At 41.9% G+C, this 12,375-nt stretch overlaps 1 protein-coding gene across 1 annotated transcript in view; it reads left to right on the top strand.

The window, feature by feature from the left end:
* MCHR2 (melanin concentrating hormone receptor 2) overlaps positions 1-11,918 on the top strand; it is a 57,202-nt gene extending 45,284 nt beyond the window's left edge. Inside the window, exon 5 of the mRNA XM_018564926.1 lies at positions 11,575-11,918. Coding sequence (XP_018420428.1) covers positions 11,575-11,899 — 325 coding nt within the window. The 3' untranslated portion in view covers positions 11,900-11,918. The remainder of the gene's footprint in view (positions 1-11,574) is intronic.
* The last annotated feature ends 457 nt before the right edge of the window (positions 11,919-12,375 follow it).

Below are 12,375 nucleotides of genomic sequence, written 5' to 3'. Positions count from 1 at the left end.
CATTGTGGTGGCATTGTTTTTGTAAACATGTAAAAATCACAATACATAGTTACATAGTTTGTCAAGGTATAAAAAAGACATATGTCTAGTTACTCTAAACCAGCAATACTAAGTAACTCATAGCATAGTTTAAATAAAAAAGTAATGGGTAAACACATGCTGTGTAAATATAGTATATAAACTAATAGTTTAGAGAAAAGTCATATTTCAAGAATTACAATATCCGCTCACATCTCAACCACATATACAAATTATACATGTTTTCCCTTTTTACAAGATGCTTCCCATGAAGTAAAGCATCGTTCCTGCACTTGAGTTGTATGGACAAACAATTGGTTCCATTCCAGTACCATTAGCTGCTAACTTTATACAAAGTTTCATTGGAGCTCACCAAAGTCATATTAAAGTCAAAAGGATTTTAAGCTATTTCAAATGCTGATGAAATCACTTACAATGAATGCTGCACTTTGGTGTTTTCGTTTCCTGCATAATCAGCTGGTCTCCTGAGCACTGGTCCTGACTTCCTGTTTTAGAGTGACTCCATTCTCAAACAGATTGCTATGCAGTCACCCTTGTGTGTGCTAGTAAGCTGTGTGTGTCTCTACAAACACACAGGCACAGCAAATAAACCTCCCCCTGGCTCCATCTCCTCCCTGCTACCTTCTCCAAGCTAGTAGATGAATAGTTGCTGGAGTCTGCTCTGATCTTGTACTGGACCGAAAGTTCAGAAAGCTGAGCTAACAGATTTGAAAGCAGCTGTTCAGAAACATGATAACTCTATGGGGTCCATTCATAAAGCTGCTGAAGGATCTAGCTGTAGCTTCGGCTGATCCTTCGGCTAGCTTCGGCCCCAGGACCCCTCCAGTTCAGTAGAACCGAAGGGCTGCTGTACGGGCTATTCACTATAGCCCGTACAGCTCCCGAAGTTGGCCGAGCGGCTCAGTCAAGCCGAAGGCATATGCCTCGGCTCGACTGAGCCGCGCTAAAAAGCTGAAGCTGGCCGATGGCCGACCAGCTAACCAGGGGCGCTGTCATTACACACTGAGAGCGGCCTCTCCGTGTTCTCAGTGTGTAATGACAGATGTCATTCCTGGTTACCTGGTAACCAGGAACGCATCTGTCATTCCTCCCCCGGACGCTCTGGGAGTATAATAGGCTCTAATCCAGCAGAGTGAACCTTTCCCTGCTCGTTTTTTTTATTTTTTCAAACAAAAAAAAATCCTCATAGGAAAGCATAGCTAGATTCCTATTGTCTATTTCAATTTGCAATAGCCAATAGCAAACTAGCTATTGCACCCGCCCACTGCTGCTGTCAATCAGCTGAGGGGGACCTGCAGATCAGTAAAGCAAAACAAACGACAAACGCACTCAACAATTTGTTACCAGTTATACAGTAAGGTGCACACGTTTGTTTTGCTTTACCGATTTGGTGCAGCGACGCATGGGGTTTCTCAGCTGCCAATGGGATGTGCGGGATCCCTTGTGTGTCTCTGTACCTTTAAGGAGGTGGGGCGTCCTCCTGACAGGCCTGCACCCAATTTGATATCTTCTGCCCCCATGTGCTCCAAGATGGAGACTCTCATAGTTTAGAGTTAGGACCGCACTATAAGAGGTGCCTTGGCGCGGCAGTGCGGCTTACACATCCTTTGCAGAAGACGTGTATCCAAACCTCTGTCATTGTCCTTAGTGGTGAGACAAGTTGTTTTACATGCTGGTTTGTGAGTGTGCCATGATGCCTTTCTACTGGACCTGCAGATCAGGTCCCCCTCTGGTGATTGACAGCAGCAGAGGGCGGGTGCAATAGCTAGTTTGCTATTGGCTATTGCAAAGTGAAATAGCCAATAGGAATCGAGCTATGCTTTCCTATGGGGATATTTTTTTTTTTTTTTTACGGCAACAGAACCGCCCGGCCAATAGAAAACAGTTGGGCGGAGCTAGCTGTCACTGCTAGCTCCGCACAATAATTTTCTATTTTTTTAACTTTTTTTCTGTTCTGCTCGGTACCACAGAGGGACTGAGCAGAACAGCCGAGCCAAATGCCGCTCAGCGGCATTCGGCTATTTACTCACTGCTGTTCTGCATCTATAAGAATAAACCGAACAGTAGCGAGTAGCCTGCCGGAGGTTCGGCTGAGCATGTTCGGCCGACTCGAAGCCACGCGAAGCCACCGATGTACAGCTGATTTCAGCCAATATACGGCTGGAATCAGCCATACCAGCCTGAAGTGAATAGCCGAACAGCGTTCGGCTCACTTCGCTTGGGGTCAGTGAGTCACTCGGCTGCCTATGGCAGCTTAGTGAATAGACCCCTAAGTGTTTGGACATAAATGTAAAGCAATGCTTTGCTGGGCAATGTATATTTGTTTTATCTGGATTAATTATTGAAAAAGGTTTGAGTGTAATACTACATTAAGCAGAAAATGTTAACATCAGTCCAAACAACTACTAGTTGTTTTATGGTTTTTTTTCTTCGTTAAGTGGTACTTCAATGTAAACTGCTCAGTTGAAAATGGATACATGTAAACTGTCTTGCCAAAAGATGTTTAATTCTGTATTGCCACTATTGTGACCTAGGTACTGTACCTTTGCCACACTGTATAGTCAGGTCAGTAACCTCTCTTTATTTTAGTTCATCAACACAGCTTGGTCGCAGACTGAACATAGCAAGGAGCATCAGTGATCAAGACTCTGTTTACTCAATTTTTTTCCTCCTGTCAACATACTTACTATGTTAGATTGACTATGCTTCTACCGAGCACTGATTTACAGTGAAATTACAGGTAGCTAATTTTAAAGTCCAACATCAAACTGTGGACAATCTATCCCCTTGTCGTACTCCCCCCACATCGTATGTACTTTTTTTAGTATACTTATCTTTTCCCAATTTCTTCTGGCCAGACATATGACATGCTCCTCATCTCCTAATCTGCTCAGAAATGTAGAGATTCTCTCCATTAACACACTCTGAATGAAGACTGCCATGGTTTGGGCCATGAAACCCTTCATTCCTTTTATATGCCCATTCTTCCAGATTGGACATCATATAACCCAGAAGAGGTGGACATAATTTAAAAAGAAGTACTGTGCAGAAAAAATTTGGGTTAAAGTAAATATTGCAGCCATTTGTATTTGGTTACATGGCGTGGAGAACTTATAATTTGAAACACATTTTGCATCTAAGCTAGCCATGTAATAAAAGTAATTTATATGCATGTGTGATTTGTTTCATTCCGAATTGAAATTCGGACCAATATCGTCATATTCGGACATTTGGATGTATCCAACTTTCCGAATGAAAGAGATAACTAATCCAAATGTATCGCTCGTGGCGGTGGGAATTTTTCTTTCAGAGAGTTGACAGCCGTCGTTCATCGTAATTGACATGGATCTACATCACTGGGCGATGCGATTGACCTGTGGATTGTATCGATGGACATTTTCATTTTTTTATAGATAAAGGAATTCTCTTTTTCAAATACGGGACTTTTTTAAGGTGTGGTGTGTTTATTTTCTATTTTACTGTATTTGGTGAATGAGTAGGGGTAACATCTACCACTTATCCATTCACAAGGGGGGCAGCAACTGAGTGCCCCCCGGCAAAGCACCCTCCCCATGTTGAGGGCATGTAGCCTTTTATGGTGCCGGAGGGAGGCATTGTGTGTGATTGTGAAAGTGTGTGTAGTGTAATAACTTTAAGTATGTATGTATATGCACTAGCTGGTAAGGTGATAATAAATGCTTTTGAAGTAAGTTTTGCTGATAGCAGTACTTTTGCAGTTTGTAGAATGATTGATGTGCTACTCACAGTGCCAGGGATACTCCTTATCAAACGCCTAAATCATCCACACAAAGAGCTGAGCTTGTGATTATTATTTCAGGTACCCACTTGCAGAGTCTGAGAAGTCTTTTTTTCAAACAGAAGTTGAGGTTTTTTTACAATCTAAACCACAGATACATAAAAAATTAGAGTTGATGTGTAACAATTGATGCAGCAACTACAATAAGAGAGCATGGCAGAGCCTACATGAACCAGCACGTTTGCCTGTTTACTATACAAATATTAGGAACAGAAACAGACATTGTGCAGTCATGCTCCAGTTAAACTGAAACAAATGAATTGCAATGATGTACCTAAATGTCAACCAACTTGGATGTATTTCAATTGATGTTTTCTGCATAATTTTGAGAGGGATAATAAGAGGTTCTACAAACGCCAAAATATATGTTCAGGGTTTGCAGCAGAATTAGAGTTTAACACATAAAAAAACAGTAAGAGTAGAGCACTGGAGGTGCAAAATGCACACAATACATGAAGAGGCAATACTAAATGCTTATCAGATTAGGTATGTCATGCTTCCATAATATTATTATTGGCCATCATTGTTAAATTACTGCAAGACTTAGAACAAGGCTGTGTTGGTCTTTGTGGATAAGCTCAGTGTAACCCACCGCACTCCTTACAGAAAACCCCAAAGGTGGGGCTGAAGTGACTGCGGACGGCAATGCTGGAATCAATGTGGAAGCAGGATGACTCCAGCACACCAAACAAAATGGTCAAGTGATCGCTTTTTATTAATGCATGTTGTCACAAAGAAGCAACATTTCAGGGCCATGCAGGGTCCCCTTCATTAGACTCAGTATTGGTTGTACTGAGCCTAATGAAGGGGACCCTGCGTGGCCCCGAAATGTTGCTTCTTTGTGATATCATGCGTAAATAAAAAGCGATCACTTGACCATTTTGTTTGGTGTACTGGTGACATCCTGTTTCACACATTTACCCCACAATAGAGCTCATGCAAGTTGGTATACATTTAAACATGGAAACTTCTTAGATTCAAGGATAGGTTGAAATATTCTTTATTGGAAATCAACACATAAGGGTCTATTCACGAAGCAGCCGAAGGATCTAGCCGTAGCTTCGGCTGATCCTTCAGCTAGCTTCGACCCCAGTACCTGTACGGGCTATTCACTATAGTCCGTACAGCTCCCGAAGTGGGCCGGGTGGCTTAGTCGAGCCGAAGGCATATGCCTCGGCTTGACTGAGCCGAGGTGAAAGGCGAAGCTGGCCAAGCGGCCGGCCATTGGTCGGCCGACAGCCTGCTTCTGACAGCTGGGCGGAGCCAGCCATGACCTTACAGCTGGCTCCGGCCACTTGCAGAGAGATCAGTAACTCTGGTTACCAAGTAACCAGGGACACTGATCTCCAGACAGCCCAACTCTCCCGGGCGCTCCGGGAGTCTCAAGCTATTATATAGCGGCTCCCGGCCGCTTAGGAGAGAAACACTTTCTCCCAGAGCAAAGTAAAACTTTCCCTGCTTTTTTTTTTATTCTGACATGGAGCCAATGGCTGCCGTCAAAATAAAAAAAAAAATGCTGCTGCTGTCAATCAGCAGAGGGGACCTGCAGTTCTCCATCAGGTCCACTCTAGTGATTGACAGAGCAGCAGCAGAGATTCGAACTCCTTCTGCACTTCGGGTCGGCCGAACATGCTGAGCAAGCCACACGATGAGCGGCTGATTTCAGCCAATATACGGCTGAAATCAGGCGTACAAACCTGTAGTGAATAGCCGAACTTCGGGTCGGTTATTCACTCGGCTGCCTACGGCAGCTTAGTGGATAGACCCCATAATTTACTTATTGTTACCAGACGTCGACCCAGACCTCACATAGGAGGTTACCAAAAATCCATCATAAATATGATTGAGGATTACATTCAAAAACGTGCTTTACTAAAAGCAAGAACAGTGACTTTATCAAATTATAAATTCACTAGCACAAGATTCTTTCCAAAATGGCAAATGTGGGGGGATAGATGGATACACATTATTAAAATAGCATTTTTGGAAATAGAATGACAGTTATCGGGATATCATGTATATTTCTACTTTTGATAATCTTGCTTTGTAAACTGTTCTTAAACATTGTCCACTGTTTTAGTCAGATTCTGTTTTAACCTTGGTTAAAATGGAACCCATCCTCTGGGTATGCTGCCCATTACAGATTCTGCCTACTTTTGAGAATGCTTCATATATCTTATTTTACCTTCATTGCCAACCTAGTTTTCCTATATGACCCCCAAGTCTGATCACTGACAGCCTAGTCTCCATTCTTGTACTTTACTCTGATTTATTTTTTATGACCTAAACTTTAATCCTGCCTTAGATTTTATACTCAGGCATGGTTCATATGATTTTCTGATTACCATCAGTGAGTCCATATCTGAGTTCAAGATCTGGGTGCCTGTTACAACCACATGATTAGTGAAAACCAGAGAACCTTTTTAATACTGCTAGTGGAGTCCAACTGAGGGTTCTTTAAATTATAGTGGACCAAACCTATCATTATGAAATATTTGGCAAGTCAGATATAAGCCATGACCTGGAGTAGTTCTGTGATCTGGTTGCAGCCCAGTAACTTAGATTATATATTGCCCAAACATCTCCTGCCTAGTAGGAATAAGCTTCACAATGACCATGGGTTCAACCTTAACCCAACTTGATCAAACAGACAAACTAAATGGCCAGATTTGACCAGTTAGACCAGTTAGTGTCAGTACCACTACCAACACGAAATTAAATTTTCCCATCTTTCAGCTTGTTTCACAATGTAAACAAGCTGGTGGGGATTCTGGATGATGGCAGCGGCCAAAGATCATTGTGACATGGTTCTAAGGTTCTGTAGGTCATCATTCATCATAATTGTTGTTGGATCTACAGCACTAGACAACGTAAGTGATATTGGATGTACATGAGATATTGTTTAATTGCTTATTTTAAATAAAGGTTGTTTACTGACTTTGCCCCCCTGGCAAGGACTCCCCCAATATTGCGGGCATGTGGCATGGTATGTTTTAGTGGAGGGTGCATGCTCGATGCTATCCTTCCCTTTACTGGTCAACCAGGCTGAATGACTGGATAAGGGTCTGATATGAATTTTTAGGTGGTTCCCATGATGTTTTTTATTTGTTTTGCTTTTGCATGGGTCCCCTTTAAAAATCTATACCAGGCCCTTATCTATTATAATAGTCTGGAATGGGTTTTAAAGGGGACCACATGCCATTTTTTGTTTGCTTGTACATGTTTTCTGCCCCCTCTATTCCTGGCCACCCAGGCTGCATGTCTGGATAAGGGTCTAATATGAATTTTGAGGGAAACAAAAATAAACATTGTGGGGTCCATCTCAAAACCTACAACAGACTTCAAGGTCTAAGGTGCCTATGCAAAACCAAAAATGAGTTGGGGCAAGGATTTCACTGGGGGAGATTTGCTTTCAAGAATGCATTCGTTTTTCCATGCATGTGTCCTCTACAACTATGCCGCTCTTGTTTACTGACCTCACCCCTCACAGACCTTATGATTGTCCTGTTTATATTTTGCTTTGTTAAGTTGTTTAACCCTTGTGGTCCTGAGTCACAAGTAATAAAATAATATATTGCTGAAAATTTAGACAGAGGGTTTATGTGTTCATCTATGATTTATGGTGTTGCACAAACCTTGTTCCAGTTGCTCTTTTTTCAGCCTGTAAAACTATCTGCAAAACCAATGTCTGGAACAGGATTTATGTACTCCCATCAACCTACTTCTAATCATGCTTTTGCCTAACACTTTCAAGCCCTGGTGAAGGGAGCACCTCAGAACCTCTGAAATGGGCTGACTTTAAAAATACTGTATATTTTGAATAGTAAATGATGAGGGAGCCTGCTGGATACATGCACAGGATTAGAAGTTCTAATTTCACATGATTGGTAAAAAAAATTCCCATATCACCCTCATGCCCAGTGTCAAGCAGCCAGTTTTTCCAAACACCCTATTTATGCAAGTCTGTGACCTATGCCCACCACAGTTTTAGGTACCAAGCCACCATTATTTTGCACAGAAAGCAATATGCCACCTGCTATTATTTTATACATAAGGTCATCCCATCCCTAAAGCAGCATGTATAATGCCTTGAGAAAGCTCAAGACAGAAAAATCAATATGAAAAGCAGAAGGAGGGTTATTGTGGTGGCAGGGAGGAGGATGGTTGGGGTGCTGGTGGTGAGGGGAAGTGTTGGGGGTGCTGGCAGTAAGGAAAAGGAGTGTTGGAGGTAAGGGGTGCTGTGGGTGAAGGGGAGGAGGAGGGATAGGGTTCTGGTGGTGAGGAGGAAGAGAAGTTTAGGTGTGCTGGCAGTGAGAGGGAGGGTGGGGTGCTAGTGGTGACGAAGAAGAGTGGTGTTGAGGTTCTGGTGGTGAGTAGGTTGAGGTTCTGGTGGTGAGTAGGAGGTGGAGTGTTGGGGTGCTGGTGGTGAGGAGGAGGAGGAGGAGGAGGAAGGGAAAAGTTGGAATGTTTTCAGGAACCAGATCAAGTGTTGATGGCACTGTGGTGCTGGGATCTGAAACTTATATTACCAGTGACCACCTGTGGGTGTCTCTCAGCAGCCATCAGCCCTCAGCATTTAATCACCACCTGATGCTGGCTGCTGGGAGGGTATTTAGCCCATCCTCTGGAAAGTCGCTTTGTTTCAGCATTGTTCCGGTGTGCTTTGTTCCCATGCCCATTAGCCTATAAACTACTTACCTGACCCTGATCCTGAATCTGATGCTGATTCCTGTGACCCTTCTGATCTGGCTCCTGATCCCTATTCCTGTTACCCTCCTGATTTGGCTTCTACCAGTATCCCCTTTTCTGCTGCCTCGCCCCGCTTACCTAATACCTCCTTTTCTGGTATTTTATAAAATGTTTTGTTAGTTGAAGGGGTTCTAAACCCTCTGGTTTTTTTGCCTATATCTACTGCTAGCAAGCAGTAGATATAGGCAAAACGTTTTTGTTTTTTTTAAACCCACTTTAACAGCGGTTTACACTTACCGTGTTATCGCTGCGCGCTCGCGCTGGAGAATCTGAAACTGATCGAGCAGGTGCAAAGCATCTTGGGGTGGGCGCATGCACAGTTCAGATTCTTGGCCGGGAGACGAGCAGAGATGCAAGGTAAGTCTATGGACGTATGCACCCGCATGCAGACACCGCTGGATCGGAAGTGCTTGCAAGCAGAGAGGAGTCAGCGCTGGATCGGAGAGCCGCCACACCGCTGGAGGGACAGATGAAAACATCAGGAAAGAAGAAGAAGATCAGATTAAGAGACATCATTTAAGGTAAGTGCTAACATTAGCATGGGGGGAGGGAAAAAAATTTAGACTTTAATGTCACTTTAAGTGTTTGTATTGCACTTGTATTATTGATTATGGCTGTTTTTCACCTGCATTGTTCACAATAAATCTTACTTATCACTTCGTTTTTGCCTCAATATCTGTAATGCAATTGAGATTTTTGGTCACATCTGTTTCAAAGGATTCCAGCATGTGGTATCGTGACAGAGGTACTGCCACCATCAGAGAGGGTGACCCTTTCATGATGTGCTGCAAGAACCTCTGTGTTATTACCTGATAGTAACAGGATCCCCCACACTGGAGGCATAGCTGCAGAAGGACAACCTACAGCCATAGGTTGCCTGTCCTTCCACAAAATGGACAGAAAAGCAGGCAGTAGCCAAGGGAGGTGGGGAATCCTAAGGTCAGAGAGGGAGAACAGGCAGCAGCAAATGTTTATAGCCAAATAATTCAAATATAAGCTGCCATAGAGTCTCCAAATTGTTATTTTGTTTCTTCTTTTGTTAAGTTTTTTTTTTATTTTGGGGACAAGGCAACATACACTTGTTGCTGACAAAGGCAAACTGCCCTTCGTTTGCAGCAGATTACCACATAAAAAAAAGATCCAGTGCACCTAAAGAGAAAGGTCAAGCCTGTGCACATAAAGGTAACATTTTTTTTTATTTTGCTTTTAAAGAATGTTTATAGATTTACATTTTATTTATAATTATCATTTTGTTTTTTCTTGTAAGGCTGTCCCTGTCCTGGTCAAGTAAACAAAGGTAGGGATGGCAATGCAAACAGGGTATTACCTTAGGCAAGAAGGAAGTTCTAGACCTCTTCCATCTCCCTCAATATTCTAATACCTGGTGAAGGTGTTGCTGTTTTGGCCCCTGAAACCCATTAGCAACACAAATGGAATATATCATATTGTTTTAATTAAATATATTTAATAGTTGGACTCTTTTGGTGTGGGTACTACACCCTTGTCCTTTTAGTTACATTCTGAAGTATTCTTGTAGAGCATTTTATAAGCATGAGCTTCCTGCCCAGTGTGAGAGCACAAGATGACACAGCTTTCTGCAAGAAAGCCTATGGTATGGTATTGGTAATTAGTAAAATGATAATATTATGGATATGCACTCCTTGAATTTAGCCTAAATATAATGCTTTCTGATTTTATCACACTGAACAATGAATGACATTAAGCTCAATACAATCAGTTGCTAGGCTTTTGAAATAAAGCTGAAACCCTACTTTGGTTATTTTGATATATAATTCAATTTTATTTTTCTTTACTTTGGATTTTTTTATCTTGTAAACCATGTTTCAATACTGTGCAGCAGGTGACAGCGGGTGGCTTCCGACAAAATATCAGTAAAGGATGGACACCGGTACTCCAAAGCAAGTTCAGTACGTGTTTATTAACATGATAGTTGCAAGAAGAACACTCAATACAATGTTTCGGGGTCTCACAGGATCCCCTCCATCAGACAAACAAGTGACCATTTGCCTCATGAAGGGGATCCTGTGAGACCCGAAACATTGTATTGAGCACGTTAATAAACACGTACTGAACTTGCTTTGGAGTGCCGGTGTCCATCCTTTACTGATACCTTTGTCACCCGCTCTAAAAAGTCGGGCACTCGGTCATGGACCGAGAACCCGACAGTTGCACATGAGAGAGGACCCGTCGGCATACCTTATCCTGCTGGGTGAATGTTTCCTCCTCTCTCTGCCGGTATCCATCACCAAGAAAGCCGCACACTGTCATCTAGGTGATGGACTAACGAGCCTGGGACAGTACCTTCCAAAGAGAATAATACCAATCCACCTAACCTTATGCTGTGGTGTTATTCTCTATGGCAATAAACATCTCACTCTAGTAGGTTGAGGCACAATTTGGCATGCCATGCAGCTAAAGGCCGAAAATGACCATGGCTAAAGTATGGATGTATTTAATGCTACACTGGACATTTTCAGGGGGTGGGAGGCTTCCAAAGATGTGATTTAAAGCCTAAATATCCCAATATTTTATCTTTAGCTTTGGATAGAGGGGATATAAGTTCAGATTTCCATTTGATTTCTGTTTGTGACCCTAGGTGGGAGATTTTCTCTTGCAGGGCTTACAGTATTTGGATAGGACAGCACAAACAGGAGTAAAGCACTGTCCAGAAGTTTTAACCATTTAGTACTCTACTAAAAATTTGTTTTTCTCTGTTTGCCAGTTGAATAGATTCTCACATCACCACCTGAAGGAAAAGGGGTCCCCAATAGGGACACAGAAAAAGTTATACTCAAGGCTCTTACCATTCACCACACTACCTAAACTACTGAAATGTTTTGGCTTGAGGTTGCCTTTAAAATTACAAAATAAATGTCTGCTTAGTGACATAAATTTATAATGGATAATTTTGCCAAATAATCAGTTTCTTCTCATTTATTTTATTTCAGTTACAACAACAGCTTACCAAGACAAAGAGTGCTACGACTGACCAAGATGGTTCTTGTGTTGGTGGGAGTATTTATTGTCAGTGCAGCACCCTACAACGTCATACAAATCGTAAACCTTCAGATTTCTAAACCAACATTAATCTTTTATGTGAGCTATTACTGCTCTATCTGCCTCAGCTATGCCAGCAGTGGCATCAACCCTTTCCTCTATGTACTTCTTAGCGGAAACTTTCGGAAAAGACTTTCAGAATGTACAAAAACTAGAATGAAAATCTCAGAGCGTGAGCTGAACAATTTTGACAACACCCTGAAATCTAGCTTTTAGGTTTTTTTGCTGATTGCAATGGTTTTGCTTAATGTAATATTGTTTGTATTATACTAATAGATAAGCAGAAGTGATCTGTATTTCATCACTCAAAAATATCAGGTATTATAATGATAGGAAATTATATGTAATTCATATGGGGAATAAATCAACTTAAAGAAGAACTCCAAGAAAAATGTGTATTAATACTGGAGCCAGTCTAAAAACAAGCCGGCTGCGCGGTTATGGTGAATATAACTTTTTTAACCTAGACAAAAATGAGCAGTTAACCCTTGCAGTGCTGTGGTAGCCCCACTACAAGGGTTGATAAAAATGTTTACTGGAGTTCTTCTTTAAAGTGGGCCTATCATTTATCATAATTTCTTGTATTACCATTTTTTATGAAGTCACAGTTGATTGGCAACATATATATATATATATATATGTGTGTGTGTGTGTGTGTGTTCTTAGCTTGCATAGGACCCCCCAAAATGTGC

The sequence above is a fragment of the Nanorana parkeri genome, unplaced genomic scaffold (assembly GCF_000935625.1).
Source record: "Nanorana parkeri isolate BGI_ZX_2015 unplaced genomic scaffold, ASM93562v1 scaffold795, whole genome shotgun sequence".
Lineage (NCBI taxonomy): Eukaryota > Metazoa > Chordata > Amphibia > Anura > Dicroglossidae > Nanorana > Nanorana parkeri.
The sequence above is the reverse complement of the archived record's forward strand: the minus strand, read 5'-3'. Positions and strand labels throughout refer to the sequence as shown.